At 36.4% G+C, this 16,767-nt stretch overlaps 1 protein-coding gene across 4 annotated transcripts in view; it reads left to right on the top strand.

The window, feature by feature from the left end:
• Nucleotides 1–16,767, top strand: part of CDKAL1 (CDKAL1 threonylcarbamoyladenosine tRNA methylthiotransferase) — a 654,356-nt gene that overhangs the window by 275,773 nt on the left and 361,816 nt on the right. For all 4 annotated transcript variants that reach the window (XM_082346348.1, XM_082346350.1, XM_082346349.1 and 1 more), the window contains one exon: nucleotides 7,761–7,864. In XM_082346348.1, coding sequence (XP_082202474.1) covers nucleotides 7,761–7,864 — 104 coding nt within the window. The remainder of the gene's footprint in view (nucleotides 1–7,760; nucleotides 7,865–16,767) is intronic.

The raw sequence follows: 16,767 nt of genomic DNA, 5'->3' as shown, positions 1-16,767 counted from the left end.
CATTCATTGTTGTTTTTTTTTTAATTTTTTTTAAAAATTAATTAATTAATTTATTTTTTACTTTATGGCTGTGTTGGGTCTTCGTTTCTGTGCGAGGGCCTTCTCTAGTTGCGGCAAGCGGGGGCCACTCTTCATCGCGGTGCGCGGGCCTCTCACTATCGTGGCCTCTTTTGTTGCGGAGCACAGGCTCCAGACGCGCAGGCTCAGTAATTGTGGCTCACGGGCCCAGTTGCTCCGCGGCATATGGGATCTTCCCAGACCAGGGCTCGAACCCGTGTCCCCTGCATTGGCAGGCAGACTCTCAACCACTGCGCCACCAGGGAAGCCCCATTCATTGTTGAATACTACATTTAGTAACACTGAAGACTTAAAGAGAAATCAGATATTTTATTTTGTATCAGATTTTAATATTTATATATTTTAAAATATAAATATATCTTTTATTATAATAAAAATATTAACATTTAAAACATTTTAAAATATAAAAATACATAAACACTATAGGGTAGTTTAACTTTTTAAAAAAATGTCTTTACTTGGCAAAATAGAAAGTTTGCACCCTATTTGGTTGCCAGTTTTAAGTGTGTGCATTTTAAATTTATTGCTCTACACTACAAAATTAATGAACTTTGAGGACTTTATGCTAAGTGAAATAAGCAAGTCACAAAAAGACTTGATTCCACTTATACGAAAGTACTTGGAGTAGTCAAATTCATAGAGACAGAAAATAAAACGGTGGTTGCCAGGGCCTGGGGAGAGGGGGGAAAATGGGGAGTTATTGTTTAATGGGTATAGAGTTTCAGTTTTACAAGACAAAAAGACTTATGGGGATGGATGTTGGTGAACCTTTTCTTTCTTGAGTTTTTGTTTTTTCTTTGCTTCATGAGGCTTCCATATGGAAGGCCACAATATGATTTTTCCAAGGTTTTGCTCTATGAAGGGCTTATTTTGTAAAGTTTGAAGCTTTGAGAAAGATTATGCTCTGTCAACTGATTAAAAATAAGTAAGAATTAAATTATGTGAGTGGCACAGAATGTTAGTTTGAAGTGTTAATGTTATTGTTAAAACAATAGTTTCTGCATATTTAAAATTATCTTTGACCCTAAGCAGAGAGAAGCAGAATCCTGAGTCACATAAGCTTATTTTTCGCTTTAAAAAAAGTGATATTAGTGTGGGTGAAATTTTAAAAGTATAACTCTGATTTTTAAATTATTCCCAAACTTCTGATATCTATAGATGGTCTTTAGAAGAAAAAGCCTAATGTGTTAAAACTTTTAATTTTTCTTTGCTTTATGTGGTTTTGGTATCAAATTGGCATGTTGTTGTACATTTGAACCCTTTGAAATATTTTAATTTTAATTTTAATTGTGAAAATTTATTGTTATTTCACATATTTAGTTTCTGTAATTTAAAAATATTCTACCACAGATGCTTTTTAAGACTTAAGTTATACTGCTAAATTAAATGCCCAGTCTGTCTCTGCTTTTGAGGTTTTTAGTTATTTCTTGGCCTATGGCCATATAACAACCTGTACAAAGATGAGTAGGTGGGGTGTGCTACCTTTATCCTTCTATCACAACAGGCTATGTCTGTTCAGGATTTAGCCTCTTCCTTGCAGTTCAACAGCCATCTCTTTTTGGTTTTGGCTTTCAACAGTCAACCCTCAAAGATCTTTTGTTCTGTGACGGTTAAAGAAACTGGCTCAGTGTTCTTACTCTTAGACAATTATTTAATTGTTTACAGATAATTGAAACTACTAAAGGTTTCTATGAGGAATCCCTTTATTTTGTTGGAGGCTTGTCATGTCGAAATGATTGGTCATCATAATTCCTGGTGTTTGAGAAGATTGTTTTTAAACCAAATAGCATCAAAAAGCTCATTCTTTTCTGATTTTGTATTGGGTATTTTTCCTGTGTATTATAACAAATATCTCTCCTTTTTAAATGTAAGACATAGCAGATTTAATGCTTGATTAGTGCTGTTATAACATGCTTATAGAAATACTCTCTATAGAAATTTTCGCTTTATTAAAATAATATGAAGTATTACTTTGGTAATTGCAGATAAGGATGAACCCATCTTATACAATAAAGAGTTTAGAACTTCAAAAGTATATCACATCAACAACTCTAATTAACCCCAAGGGAGCAATTTAGTGAAGAATATTTTGAGTTCTTAATGTACTATTTATACTTACTGGCTTATTTTGATTATTATAAATGTTTCCAAATATCACCTTGTTTTATTTAAATGTTTTAGTACATTTTCATGAGTGATTTTCCATGGGGGATACATTTCCACCTTTATTAAGTGAGCCAGTAGGAAAACATGATTTGGTTTCCATAGTTGATTTAAGTCAACCTATCAGCAACACATCTGTTCCATAAAGTTAGGTACCCCTGGAACATGATAGTGCATAATTAATTCCTTACAGAATTGTTTAGAACAGTTGCATTAAAGTTACTGATCACTTACTAGGTGCCGGCAGTATTCTAAGTGTTTTATGTGTGTTAATCGATTTATGTTATAAATATTTAAAATACATGTGTCCCTTCCCCTTCTCTAGGCTAGTGTCCCTTAAGAAAGTTATTTTTAAGAAATAGCCCAAGTTAGAAATAGTATTAGCTTTTATCGAGATTGTCCCCTTAATTTATGGAGCTCTCCATTGGGAATAAGTAGTATCAAGGGTAGAGAGAGCAGATTCCTCAGAACGGTGCTGATTCAACTTGAGTGAATGGCAGTCATGAGGGGGCATCCCAGGTGAATGAATAAGGGGTCTTTTGCATCGAGCCCATCATGAAGCCACCGAGGAGAAGGACAGAGAGAGGAATCAGCTTGGAGGACCTGAGCAGTAGAATTTAAAAACCATGGCAAGACAAACAAGGTGACATATTCTGCCACAGAGCAGCAGTAGGATGAAAAACAGAACTTGTAAACAACAACGGTGAAATAATGAGTTTGGGCCAGTGGATGGACAAGAAGCCTAGCCTTAGATTTCCAAAGAATAAAGGAGAGAAACAGGTTTTAAACAAATAGTTCCATACACAGGATGATGAGTACCAGCCATATCTTTGAATATATGTGTTGTATTACTTTATATCTCATGTCAGATGATTGCCTATCTTACTATTATTTCTTATCTGCATTTGTCTATAGCTAGGATATATGATACATATTTATTCTGGGGAGGCAGCTTGGCATGGAAACAGGAGGGAATTTGAAATTTGGCAGGCTTATATTTGAATTTTAGCTGTTACATGTCTCAAACAAGCTACTTATCTGATTTTTCCCCCACGGTTTTACTGATATAATTGCCATATAACGTGGTGTAAGTTTAAGATGCACAACACAATTATTTGATATATGTATATATTGTGAAATGTTTACAACAGTTTTAGTTAACATCCCTCGTTTTATCTAATTATAGATTTTTTCTTGTAATGAGAACTTTTAAGTTCTATTTTCTTAACGCTGTTCAGATACACGATACAGAATTGATAACTACAGTCACCATGCTGTACATTACACCCCCAGAATTTATTTATTTTATAACTAGAAGTTTATAACTTTAGACCACCTTCACCCTTTTCCCCCAACTCCCACAAATCCCACCCTCTGGTGATCAACAATATTTTCTTAGTTTCTTTGAAGTTGTTTTTTTTTCTGTTTTTGTTTGTTTATTTTAGATTCCACATACCAGTCAGATCATATAGTATTTTTCTTTCTCTGCCTCACTTATTTCACTTAGCATAATGCCCTCAAGATCCATCCATGTTGTTGCAAATGGCAGGTTTTCCTTCTTTTTAATAGCTGAATAACATCCCATTGTTTAAACGTGTCACATTTTCTTCATCCATTCATTTGTTGAAGAACAGTTGGGTTGTTTCCATGTTTGGCTATTGTAGATAATGCTGCAATGAAAATGAGGTTGCAGATACCTCTTTGAGATAGTGATTTCATCTCCTTTGGAGATAAACCCAGAAATGGAATTGCTGGATCATATAATAGTTCTATTTTTAGTTTTTTGAGGAACCTCTGTACTGTTTTTCACGGTGGCAGTACCAATTTACACTCCCACCAACAGTGCACAAGGGTTCCTATTTGTCTGCATCCTTGCCAGCTGTTGTTAACTCTTATCTTTTTGATAATAGCCTTTCTGTCAAGTGTGAGGTGATACTGTGGTATTGATTTGCATTTCCTTGATGATTAGTGATGTTGAGTATCTTTTCTTGTACCTGTTGGCCATTTGAATATTTTCTTTGGAGAAATGTCCATCCATATTATTTGGATGTCTTAAAATTGGATTATTATTATTTATTATTGAGGTGTATGAGTTTTTAAAAATATATTTTGGGGGCTTCCCTGGTGGTGCAGTGGTTGAGAATCTGCCTGCCAGTGCAGGGGACACGGGTTCGAGCCCTGGTCTGGGAAGATCCCACATGCCGCGGAGCGGCTAGGCCTGTGAGCCATAACTGCTGAGCCTGCACGTCTGGAGCCTGTGCTCTGCAGCAAGAGAGGCCGCGATAGTGAGAGGCCCGCACACCGCGATGAAGAGTGGCCCCCACTTACCGCAACTGGAGAAAGCCCTCACACAGAAGCGAAGACCCAACACAGCCATAAATAAATAAATAAATAAATAATTTAAAAAAATATATATTTTTTGGATATTAACCCCTTATCAGATATTATGAATCCCTTATTGTAGAGTAATAATCATATATTATTATGAATTTATTATGAATCAGATATATGGTTTGCAAATATTTTCTCCCATTCTTTTGGTTGCCTTTTCATTTTGTTGATTGTTTCCTTTGCTGTGCAGAAGCTTTTTAGTTTGTTGCAGTCCAACTTGCTTGTTTTTGCTTCTGTTACTTGTGCTTTAGGTGTCATATCCAAAAAAATCATTGCCAAGAACAGTGTCAAGGAGCTGTTTCCCTGTGTTTTCTTCTAGGAGTTTTATGGTTTCTGGACTTATATTTGTCTTTAATCCATTTTGAATTAATTCTTGTCAATTGTATAAGTTAGTGATAGTTTCATTCTTCTGCATGTGAATATCCAATTTTCCCAGCACTATTTGTTGAATAGACTGTCTTTTCTCCATTGAATATTCTTGGCTCCTTTGTCAAATGTTAGTTGACTGTATATGCATGAATTTATTCCTGGGCTCTCAATTCTTTTATGTTGGTCTATTTGCCTGTTTTTACACCAGCACCTACTGTTTTGATTACTATAGCTCTATAATATCATTTGAAATCAGGAACTGTGATGCCTCCAGCTTTGGTGATTTTTTATTTTTTCTTTCATCAATGTCTTAAACTTTTCATTGTACAGATCTTTCACCTTCTTCGTTAAATTAATTCCTGGGTATTTTATTGTTTTTGCTGTTGTAAATGAGATCATGATTTAGTCTTGGTGGGTTGTATGTTTCTAGTTTATTTATTTACTCTAGGTTGTTCAGTTAACTTTTGGTGTGTAGTTGTTCATAGTATACAGTATCTTATGCTCCTTATGCTTCTTTGTATTTCTGTGGAATGAGCTGTATTATTTGAATTTTTGTAGCAGATTCTTCATCTGTAAGATGTAGATAGTAACATCAACTCTAGAGGAGTTAAATGAGATAATGTATGTAAAACATCTAGCAAAATGCCTGGTGCTCCATCAGGCAAACAAACAAACAAACAAAAGTGAGTTACTCTCCCAAGGAGAAGCCAAAAAAACCCAGTTTTCTTTTTGCCCTTGTTATGGAACAGATGGAAATTGAAAAGAGAAGACATATAACGATTGGGAGACTAGAACCTCTATTCATAAGAGAGAGGCCACAATTTGTGTGTGTGTGTGTGTGTGTGTGTGTGTGTGTGTGTGTGTGTGTGTGTGTAAACGGCTTAGGAAGAAAGGAATGTTAGCTGTTTAAGAACATGTGGTCAGTTAAAAATCAAAATGTGTGTGTTGTTTTACTTAAGAGCCCTGTGCAAAAATAATTAGAAATTAAGCATTACATTGTTGCCTCCTGAGTTCAATGATTTATATGTATTTTAAAGTCATATATTAACAAAATTATACATTGGCCAGTTATAATTATTAAAAGTTCAATTTTCCTCTGTTTGAAATTTTAAAGCATTTGTATGATGATGGTCTTTTAAAACCTTGCTATTATAGCAATTGAATCACTGAAGAAATGTTATTATTTGTGTTGTTCAATGTTATTGAGCCTTATCTTTCTGGCATAGGAATATTTTATTATGTGTAATTGTTTTTCTTTAATTTTATAATAAGAAAATTTATTTAAACTATATTTTTAAATTATAAGAGTAGAATCAACATTTTAGTTTTTTTTTTAAATTAATTAATTAATTAATTTCTGGCTGCATTGGGTCTTCGTTGCTGCACGTGGGCTTTCTCTAGTTGCAGCAAGCAGGAGCTACTCTTTGTTGTGGTGCGCAGGCTTCTCATTGAGGTGGCTTCTCTTGTTGCAGAGCACGGGCTCTAGGCGTGTGGGCTTCAGTAGTAGTGGCACACGGGCTCAGTAGTTGTGGCTCATGGGCTCTAGAGCGCAGGCTCAGTAGTTCTGGTGCATGGGCTTAGTTGCTCTGCAGCGGGATCTTCCGAGACCAGGGCTCAAACCCGTGTCCCCTGCATTGGCAGGCGGATTCTTAACCACTGCACCACCGGGGAAGTCCAACATTTTAGTTTTTAAAAGACAATTCTGTATCATGTCTGAAGTATTTTGGGAATTAATCCTATTTCTTGATTTTTTAAAATTAATGTTGTCATTATTCTTCTTTACTTTGACTAATATAATCCCAAAGAGCATTCATTGGACATGTTTTACTATTTTTTTCTGATTTCAAAGAGTTAAAAATATTATCTGAAGATTTCTTAGGGTGTACTTTCTTATGAGAATTCTGTACTGCCTATTTATTATTTTTCTAAATTTTATTTATTTATTTGGCTGCATTGGGTCTTTGTTGCTGTGTGTGGGCTTTCTCTAGTTGCAGCAAGCGGGGTCTACTCTTCATTGCGGAGCACAGGCTCTAGGTGCACGGGCTTCAGTAGTTGCAGAACGTGGGCTCAGGAGTTGCAGTGTGCGGGCTCTAGGGTGCGTGGTCTTCAGTAGTTATGGCGTGAGTGCTCAGTAGTTGTGGCTCGCGGGCTCCAGAGTGCAGGCTCAGTAGTTGTGGCACATGGACTTAGTTGCTCCGTGGCATGTGGGATCTTTCCGGACCAGGGATCAAACCCATGTCCCCTGCATTGGCAGGCGGATTCTTAGCCACTGTGCCACCAGGGAAGTCCCTGCCTGTTTATTCTTAAATCATTAGTTAAAAGTTAAATGAAAAGCTTTTTCATTTATGAATAATACGGTATATTTAAGTGATACTAAAATTTTAGTTTTATGATAGCCAAATAAATGTCATTGGTTTTAAAAAATGTGAATCTTTAATTTCTTTTGATTTTGATTAACCATTGTAAGCATTTATCCTTTTTGTTTCCACATTAATGTGTGCATTTGAAGATAATATGGGATTTGTACAATCATTCTTGAATAGTTGAAACTTAACAGAATTGCAAATTGCAGATTTCTGTGCCTGGTGGTAATAAAATAAATATGAAGCATGGTAGATATTCATTTTTTATATCTCTTACATAACCTGGCAAATGATACTAAAACAGCACTTTGATGTATGTTTTGGATATTTTTTCCCCGTGTTAAGTGTGCACTGTCTTTAAAAATTTAACTTTATTTATTGCTGTCATTTGAACAGGTGTCTCAATGCTTGTACCTACTGCAAAACTAAACACGCCAGAGGAAATTTGGCCAGTTATCCAGTTGATGAGTTAGTAGATAGAGCCAAACAGTCTTTTCAAGGTAAGAGTTTCTAGAATTCTGTGTGATTAGTCTTTTTAATAAATTATAATAGTCTTCTAAGTAACACTTCACTTTAGATACATGCTTCTTTAGCTTCCTGAAGAGTTTACAAATATTTCAGCTTATCTAATAGAAGATGTTACCAGATTCAGGTTATAATATTCACATAACTCCCCTTTCACCACTTTTCTGTTTTCTTATGACTCTAAGGTAAGTGATGTATTTTGAAATTTATCACCTATCTTTATATTCCATGGAAGAGACAAAAAAATAAAAATGAAAGCCATGACCTTCTGTTGTGTGTTAATAAGACTTTTGTGGACTGAGTGAAATACTCAAGATTTCTCCCTCTTTCTTTGGTAAGTTTCAGACCATTTAGAAAATAGAGCTAATAAGGGTTGCCAGGAGTCTTGAAAAGAGAAGGTAGGTTTTACTATGAGCCAGTAGAGATAACCCTCCTCATCCACAGGACTGCTGTGGGGCAGTAAATATTGGTACTGGTAGAGGGTCCTAATGAGAATAATTTTTGTGTGGGTGGCCAGCTACTTTTGAGTCATCACTTGCTGGAAAATGTGATTGCCTAGGTATCTCTCAGCATATAGTAAGACTTATCTGTAACACGAGTCTCAGTTGCGTTGAGTCACAGTTGTGTTGACACATAACCATAAATTGCCCCTTTTGTCTTGGCTTATAATACATGTATATAACATTGATGTGTTTTTTTTTTTAAATTTTATTTATTTATTTATGGCTGTGTTGCGTCTTCGTTTCTGTACGAGGGCTTTCTCTAGTTGCAGCAAGCGGGGGCCACTCTTCATCGCGGTGCGCGGGCCTCTCACTGTCGCGGCCTCTCGTTGCGGAGCACAGACTCCAGACGCACAGGCTCAGCAATTGTGGCTCACGGGCCTAGTCGCTCTGCGGCATGTGGGATTTTCCCAGAGCAGGGCTCGAACCCGTATCCCCTGCATTGGCAGGCAGATTCTCAAACACTGCGCCACCAGGGAAGCCCATTGATGTGTTTTTATAACCAACATGAGATAATCTATTGTCTCATAGTCTTATGGGTTAATAGTTATTGGCAATGTACTTTTCCTTTTAGCAAGTAACTTGGAGTGCTACTTTTAGTACTTCACACCCTGAATCTCAGAATGTATGAGTTCCAAACAAACTTATTCAGTCTAAAGCTTTTATCAACATGAATTTGAAATACTCTTTATAGCAGAAAGAAAAACACCCTTGATTAACCTAACACGTCTCAACAATTTTTTTCTACCTTTATATTCTTAGCACAGTCCCCTCCTCTGTTCACATTCAGCTTGTATTGAAAGAAATAAATGGAAACTTACTGACTCTTGCAATTGTTCGCTTTCAGAGCCAGGTAATTGTCTAATCTAAGGAAAAGTCTGGGTGGTTGTCTTTTCTGCAACATGGCTACTTTGAGGATTTTTCAGAAAGGGCATGAATTTACACAGAAACCTACTTTATTTGAAAAATGATCCCTTTGCTGGCATTCTTACTTAGTGTTTGTTTTTCCATATATCTGTTGGATAATGGAGATATTAAAACTCTATGATCTATCCACCTAACTCTGCAAATTGGAAGGCATTCAAATTACAAATACAAGTGACTTTGCTGGTTAAGGTGAGTGATTCAAAGAATATATCAGAGGTTAGCAGTGACTTAGTGGCTATTTATAGAGAAAGTATTAGAAGAGGTTTATTTAATATTACTTTCATCATCATCAGTAGATACATACGTGCTTGGTTATTCCCAACCAAGGAATGTATGCAGTGTAAAGTTTTTCTTTTTCTTTTTGTTTTGAATTTTATTTTATTTATATTTTATACAGCAGGTTCTTATTAGTTATCTATTTTATACATATTAGTGTATACATGTCAATCCCAATCTCCCAGTTTATCACACCACTTCCCCCGCAGCTACTTTCCCCCCTTGATGTCCATACGTTTGTTCTCTACATCTGTGTCTCTATTTCTGCCTTGCAAACCGGTTCATCTGTACCATTTTTCTAGGTTCCACATATATGCGTTAACATACGATATTTGTTTTTCTCTTTCTGACTTACTTCACTCTGTATGACAGTCTCTAGGTCCATCCACGTCTCTACAAATGACCCAGTTTCGTTCCTTTTTATGGCTGAGTAATATTCCATTGTATATATGTACCACATCTTCTTTAGCCATTCATCTGTCAGTGGGCATTTAGGTTGCTTCCATGACCTGGCTATTGTAAATAGTGCTGTTATGAACATTGGGGTGCATGTGTCTTTTTGAATTATGGTTTTCTCTGGGTGTATGCCCAGTAGTAGGTGTAAAATTTTTCTGTTGTCTTGTTATCTGTATATTAGGGTTGAAATGGAAGGCTAGTTTTCGGACTGGCAGGCTCATTTTATTGCTATGTGGAACTGTTACTAAAATATCGAGGTCATAACTTTCTAGGTAAGCCAGTGTGTTTAGGCAATTTTAAGTCCTAAGATGCTCTTTGCCATAGGAGAGTTTGAATTCAAAACAGTGCTCTGCTGCTTACCAGCCACATGATCTGGCCAAGGTACTTGACCTATATACAAGCCACTGTTTTCTCATTACTGTGACATTAAGTGTTAACTTGTTTGAATTTGAGATAACTTACATGAAGTAATTGATTGTGTCCTTATTATGAAGAAGTCATGTTACTTAAACTGAAGGAACTTAAAATAAATCCAAGAAGAGGAGTCTAATTTTGAGTGAGAATATTGGAACATCTAATATTGGAACATTTAATGATTAGAATCAAAAGACAAAGTTTCTTTTGCTTCTAAAATATGTCTTATGAAAAACGTCTCTATAGATAGAAACTAGTATGACAATTACCTTTTATTTTCTTAATTTGAGAATTGCAAATTCACGCTAAGGATGGTCTTATAATTTCACAATAGGAAATAGCAGTCTGTAAGCTCACATTTTAAAGACATTGAGTTAGCAGCAGTGTCTTCTTTTCTGCAGAAGACATTGCGATCATAATGGTCTTATAGGATTCCTATGTTTGAGTTTTAAAATTGCGAAGAAGGGACTTCCCTGGCGGTCTAGTGGTTAAGACTCTGTGCTTCCACTGCAGAGGGCGCAGGTTTGATTCCTGGTCGGGGAACTAAGGTCCCTCACGCCACGCGGCACGGCCAAAAATTTTTTTAAATAAATAAATAAATAAAATTGCGAAGAATAATTATGAAGTTAAATGTAATAGAAGAAATAACCCGTTTTTCTTATTTCTGTGACTTCTGCGTAATTCGTTCTTTAGTAGTTCAGATATTAGGAACGTTTGGGGGGGTGGTCAGAGCTCCTTAAATTCTACATTATACCATTATTAAATTGTCCTATAATCGATAATAAATATTATGATTCTTTGAAAATTTACTCTAAGATGAAAAGTCTAAATATTCTGTCAGTAAATTTGAGTGCTATGTTTAAAGCTGTCCTGTCAGTGCAAGTTAAATTTCCCAACTGAAAATTGCATTTCCTTTCTTTCATTTTCTTGAAGTTTTAGATGACTGTGTGTCACAAATACAAAGTGATTTAAGAAAAAACTCTACACCAATTGTAAAATAGGGATTACAGTCCCGGTTGCCTGTCACGTGACAGACTATACAATAAGATCACAGTTTCTTTCTGAGTAGCATATTTATGAAGCATTTTATATTCATAAACATTTATTTCTTAGAAGTCTAATGAGTGAAGAGACTAGGGTTAACCCATAGGCAAGGGAGCATTCAGAAGAGCTTCTGAAATAATAATGAAATCATTCTGAATATAAAATGGTTTCCTAAAGTACTAAAAATATACTAACTATACATTCAGCTGCCAGGAATGAGAAAGGGAGCTCATTAACTTTTGAATGGATATCATTAAATAAAATTGTTTATATTTTTGAATGGAAACTTTAGTTTACCTTTTATAAAAAAAATATAGTTTATATTTCATTGGTTTCCTAGCATTTTGTTTTTTTTCTTTTTCTTTGACTTATCCTAGCCCCTTGACATTTTCATTGACTATTTTTACCTTCTCAGTGTGTGTATCAATTTTGTGGGCCATTCTGCATATGAGTGTAATATTTACCAGGTTAATTTCTGGGTATCATCACATTGTTCTAACAGACCATTGGGAAACCTCTCCCCTCACTTCCTCACCTATGCCAAACTTCAGGTTTTAAAAATTCCTAGTCTTTGGGGGCTGGGGTTTGACATGGTTGCATTTTAGACATCTAGAAAAACATGCCAAGCAATGACCAGGACTTTGTTGGGGCCAGAATGAATTTGCAAGCTAGTATTTTCTAGGATATTTGTATTGATTTTTGTCTAGCAACTAATCAATCAGTTTCAGTTGTATAAGTGATGGAGCAAACCTTTTTAAGTGTGCTGGGTGAGTGGTGTGGAAACACCTTTCACTGCTGTCTCTGGAATCAAAATGTAGAGATGATGGATGATCTGTTTTTATAGCTCTCATGTGCTTTTCTAGATCTCATTTCTGTGTTGCTACTTTTTTTCTCCCTCATAAATCTGAATGTCCCCCACAAGATAAGTGGCATAAACCGGTTATGGAAAGGTAAATAAATTAAGATGAAATATTCAGGGCAAGGAGAAAATTTCTTGATGCTTAGTGATTTCAAGATTAATGTTGGAATTTTATGAAATGAATTCTGTTTTATTTCAAGACTTGCAAAGATACTGTCTATTGTGTATGAGATTAATTATGCAGTGCAGCTGGAAAACATTGCTTCCTGCCCTTTTAGATAGGAAAGGATATGAGCAATATTTGATTTTCTGGTGTATGAACTTCAGATTGTTGAGCTGTATGGTTTACATGAAGTTGCATTTGACTTATCACCTTTAGCAATGAGTACTGTATATTGATTTTCATCTAAGCTTAAAAAGAGACCAATAATTGCATCCTATTAATTTATATGGCAGTTATTTAAGTGTCTTTTATTCCTTTATCTTTTCATTTGTGCTGTGTTCAAATTGAGAAATCTATTTCTTCTATAGGATTAATAATGTTACTGTACATATTTGTTATACATTGTCAACTTCCAAAAAGGGATTTTAGGCAGCTTACATTAAATGATTGTATGTAAATAGACCATGAAAATAAAGGGTGTATGAAATGCTGTGTTATGTTTCAAGAGGGAAGATAATTATACCAACTGGTGAATCTTGGCTGTCCCAAAGAATAAGGAGATAGGGTGATTTATATAATTTGATTTGAATGTATAAATGGAAGGATATATTTTTTAAAATTTATTTATTTATTTATTTATTTTTGGCTCTGTTGGTTCTTTGTTGTTGCACACGGGCTTCTCATTGCGGTGGCTCCTCTTGTTGTGGCAGGCGGGCTTCTAGGGCATGTGGGCTTCAGTAGCTGTGGTGCGTAGACTCTGTAGTTGTGACTCGCGGGCTCTAGAGTGCAGGCTCAGTAGTTGTGGCGCACAGGCTTAGTTGCTCCACAGCAAGTGGGATCTTCCTGGACCAGGGATCGAACCCGTGTCCGCTACCTACATTGGCAGGCAGATTCTTAACCACTGCACCACCAGTGAAGTCCCAAGGATATAGTTTATAATGAGAAATCTACATGTTTCTAGGCTGTAAACACTAAGAAGAATTATTTTCTTATATCCTTTTCTAAGAGACTGACAAATATAATAGAAATGCCTTTAGCTGGCAATGTGTAGAATTTTAAGATGTAGTTTCTACATTGTCTTTTCTTCTGTTGATTCTTGCAAATCCCCCAATATAATATTAAACTATAACTTTTAAAGACATTTTAATGGGGGGAGCTAAATAAATGTAATGTACATAATACATATAACTTGATAGGGAGATCTGGTGCCTAAAGAGCTGTTTATCAGATATTTAGCTTAAATAAGCTGAGATTAATCACTCTGATTTCAGAGAATGTTAGTTCAGGCTATCTGTGGCAGACCAGAGTATGATTTACTTGGTTCTTGCCTCTTCAGACCTTTGAGTTTCTAAGTCAGTGGTGTTCAGAGTTTTCTTAGCAATAAAGGAACTCTTTCTTCAAATGAATTTTGAAAAGTGAAAGCAGAACTGCCAGGATTGAAGTAGAGGTGGGGCCCTGTTTAATGAGCCCTTGCTTCTGAGGCCTTTCCTCAGAACCTTTAGGATTCGGCCTGAATTGGCTGGTGTAGTTTAGTATTTCTCTGGTGTATCCTTAAATACACCAGTCCAGGGCTGGAAGATGTTTTCTTAAAGGGCCAGATAGTAAATATTTTAGGCTTTGTGTGCTACAAGGTGTATGCTGCAACTGTTCATTCTTGTCCTTCTAGCATAAAAGCAGCCACAGACAGTACATGAATGAATGGGAGTGGCCGTGTTCGAATAAGGGTTTAATGGTCAACTTTGGAGAAAGCTAACTTAAAGTAAATGAGACGTTATTGGGAACTTCCTATTGTCTCTAATATGCTAATACACATCATAAATTCATAAGAGACGGATGTAGTCTTTAGAAACTAATGTTGATCTAGAATAGATTAGTATTATCAGTCTAGCTGTTCATTTTAGTCACTTGGAAATTTTATAAAACCAGAACCACACTGATGTCTGTGTCCCATTGCTGACAACTGCACCATCATTTCTGTGGATTGGGAGGCCCTGCATTTTCTAAAATATAGTTGATTCTAACGTATAAGCCAGAGTTGAGAACTTGAATTGAGAACCACTAGTTTAGATAATTTTTTGGTTGAAGTTATTAAATGAACTGACCCCCCTGACCTCTACTGAGAGGGATTATGAGGAGGAAACCCTGGTTGATTAGTAAAGAATGAGCCATGTAGCACAGGGAACTCTACTCAGTGCTCTGTGGTGACCTAAATGGGAAGGAAATCCAAAAAAGAGGGGATATATGTATACCTATAGCTGACTCACTTTGTTGTACAGTAGAAACTAACACAACAATAAAGCAACTATACTCCAATAAAAATTAATTAAAGAAAAAAAAAAAAAGAAGAAGAATGAGCCAGGTTAGGGAGTTTGGCAGGGCAGAACAGTGTGTTGTTTAATTTGCAGACACCACCCTGCTAGTAAATGGCTGGTTTCAAAATCCAATGGTGCTTATTTAGTGAAAAGGCTCAGTGATTTTTGTTATCTCCAGGTATCACAAAAGGGTCAGCTGGCATTTTATGAGTGTTTACTGTGCTGTATGGGAATTAAAAAGGTGGAAAAGATGGGGTCCTTGTCTCCAAGGAGCTCCTCCTAGTTTAGGAGGACAGAGTAGCCAGTTGGACTAATGAAAATTAAAAGTACACAGAACCAGGAAGCAAGTCTTCAGATGGCAAAAACCATTGAGCCTTTTAACTTAAATATCTCTGCATTTTGAAAACATCCGTTATCTGTCAGGGTGGTGTCAGCAAATTGACAGCCCTTGTGCTGCGCCTCTGCCTTCCCAACTCCAGGCATCCTTTACTGATCAACCAGGCTTTCTCCGCAGAATCCCTCTTAATACAGAGTTCTTATTAGCCACTGCTTAGTATTCCAGATGAAATCCACTTGCCATTCTTAATCTTAAGGTTTATGTGATGCTAGATGTCTATGAAAGAAAGAAACCAAACAGTGACTCTTTAACTGAAGTAACTATTGGAACTCTATAGTTGTTATTTTGCCATTCATTCAGCAAATATTTATTGAACATTTATTAGAAACAGTTCATATTTCTCCTGATAGGCACATGCTTTAGAAAAGCGGTGATAACAATATATTATTATAATCAGCCTTTCGTTACTTCTGCCAGTAAGATAGGGAGGCCAGTGGTGCGGTTTGCTTATCTCTGCTGTGGGAAACAAGGATGCAGTCCCAAGGCTGTTTTACGAAATGACATCTGTTCATAATTCTCTAAGCTTTCGTAGTTCAGAGTACATGTAATCCAAAGTACGGAAAATTTGGAGCTTCTGGGAATACGTTTTGATATCCATCCCCCACCGTTACTGGTGAGTTTTATCTTTTTTACTCTATTTTGTTCCACAAAACAACCTGCAAGTATGCAAGTATGAAAGCCATATAAAATAAAGAGACCTTGGGAAAACATACGAGGAAAGTCAAGACTTGGTGCGGCATTGGAACATGGGAAAGTAGGCTATAGTCAGATAGGCAGTTTCGACTCTGAGCTTCTCTTAAAAGCTTATAGTCTATAAGGAATAAAAACAACCCAACTTGGCATTAGATTTGAAAGAAAATGTTCACACGTGAGCTCTTATAGGGAGCACCGAGAGATGCAGGAGGTCTCAACAGCGTCCCTTTAACACTCAGACTCACTTACCGAGTTTCTTCAAGTTGTATGTTTTGGCATTCCTTGTTAAAACTTGCAGCCGTGCCCCGTAAAGCATAACACTCTGGAAGGATTTCTTGGGAGGCTAAGACAGTACATTCTGAGTATTTGGTACTGTAGTGATCTGACCCCACTTCCAGAGCCCTTGGGCACCACGAAGGAATCCTGCTGTGGAGGCTGCTAGCTTAGGGTCTGCACGCCCGAGGTCGTTTTGTGAGATGATATGTCAGAGAGCAGGAAGAAGATACTAGAATTTGTGTGGATCTGTATTTTCTCTTCCTTAAAAAGTTTTTTGGTGTATGTTTCATGTTGTATATAATATATTAGCACAGTAGTGCTTGAGTGTCATTAATAAATACATCTCCCTGGAGATGCATTTAAAAAATTTTTTAAGTGATTCCGGAGAGTGATTTTCTAAAATATGGAGACCACTGATTTAGAGGAACAAATAGCCTGCCCATTTTCCACTGGAAACCCAATTCTTTCCGCCAGGCATTTGGTTTCAGCAGGGCAACAGAGTTCTTTGCTCTCTGTCAGGGTCCTAAGGTGCCTGTATTCTGTTTTGACTGAGTGCACATC

This window comes from Balaenoptera borealis (genome assembly GCF_965194805.1).
Source record: "Balaenoptera borealis genome assembly, chromosome: 12".
In the NCBI taxonomy this organism is placed as follows: domain Eukaryota; kingdom Metazoa; phylum Chordata; class Mammalia; order Artiodactyla; family Balaenopteridae; genus Balaenoptera; species Balaenoptera borealis.
The sequence above is the reverse complement of the archived record's forward strand: the minus strand, read 5'-3'. Positions and strand labels throughout refer to the sequence as shown.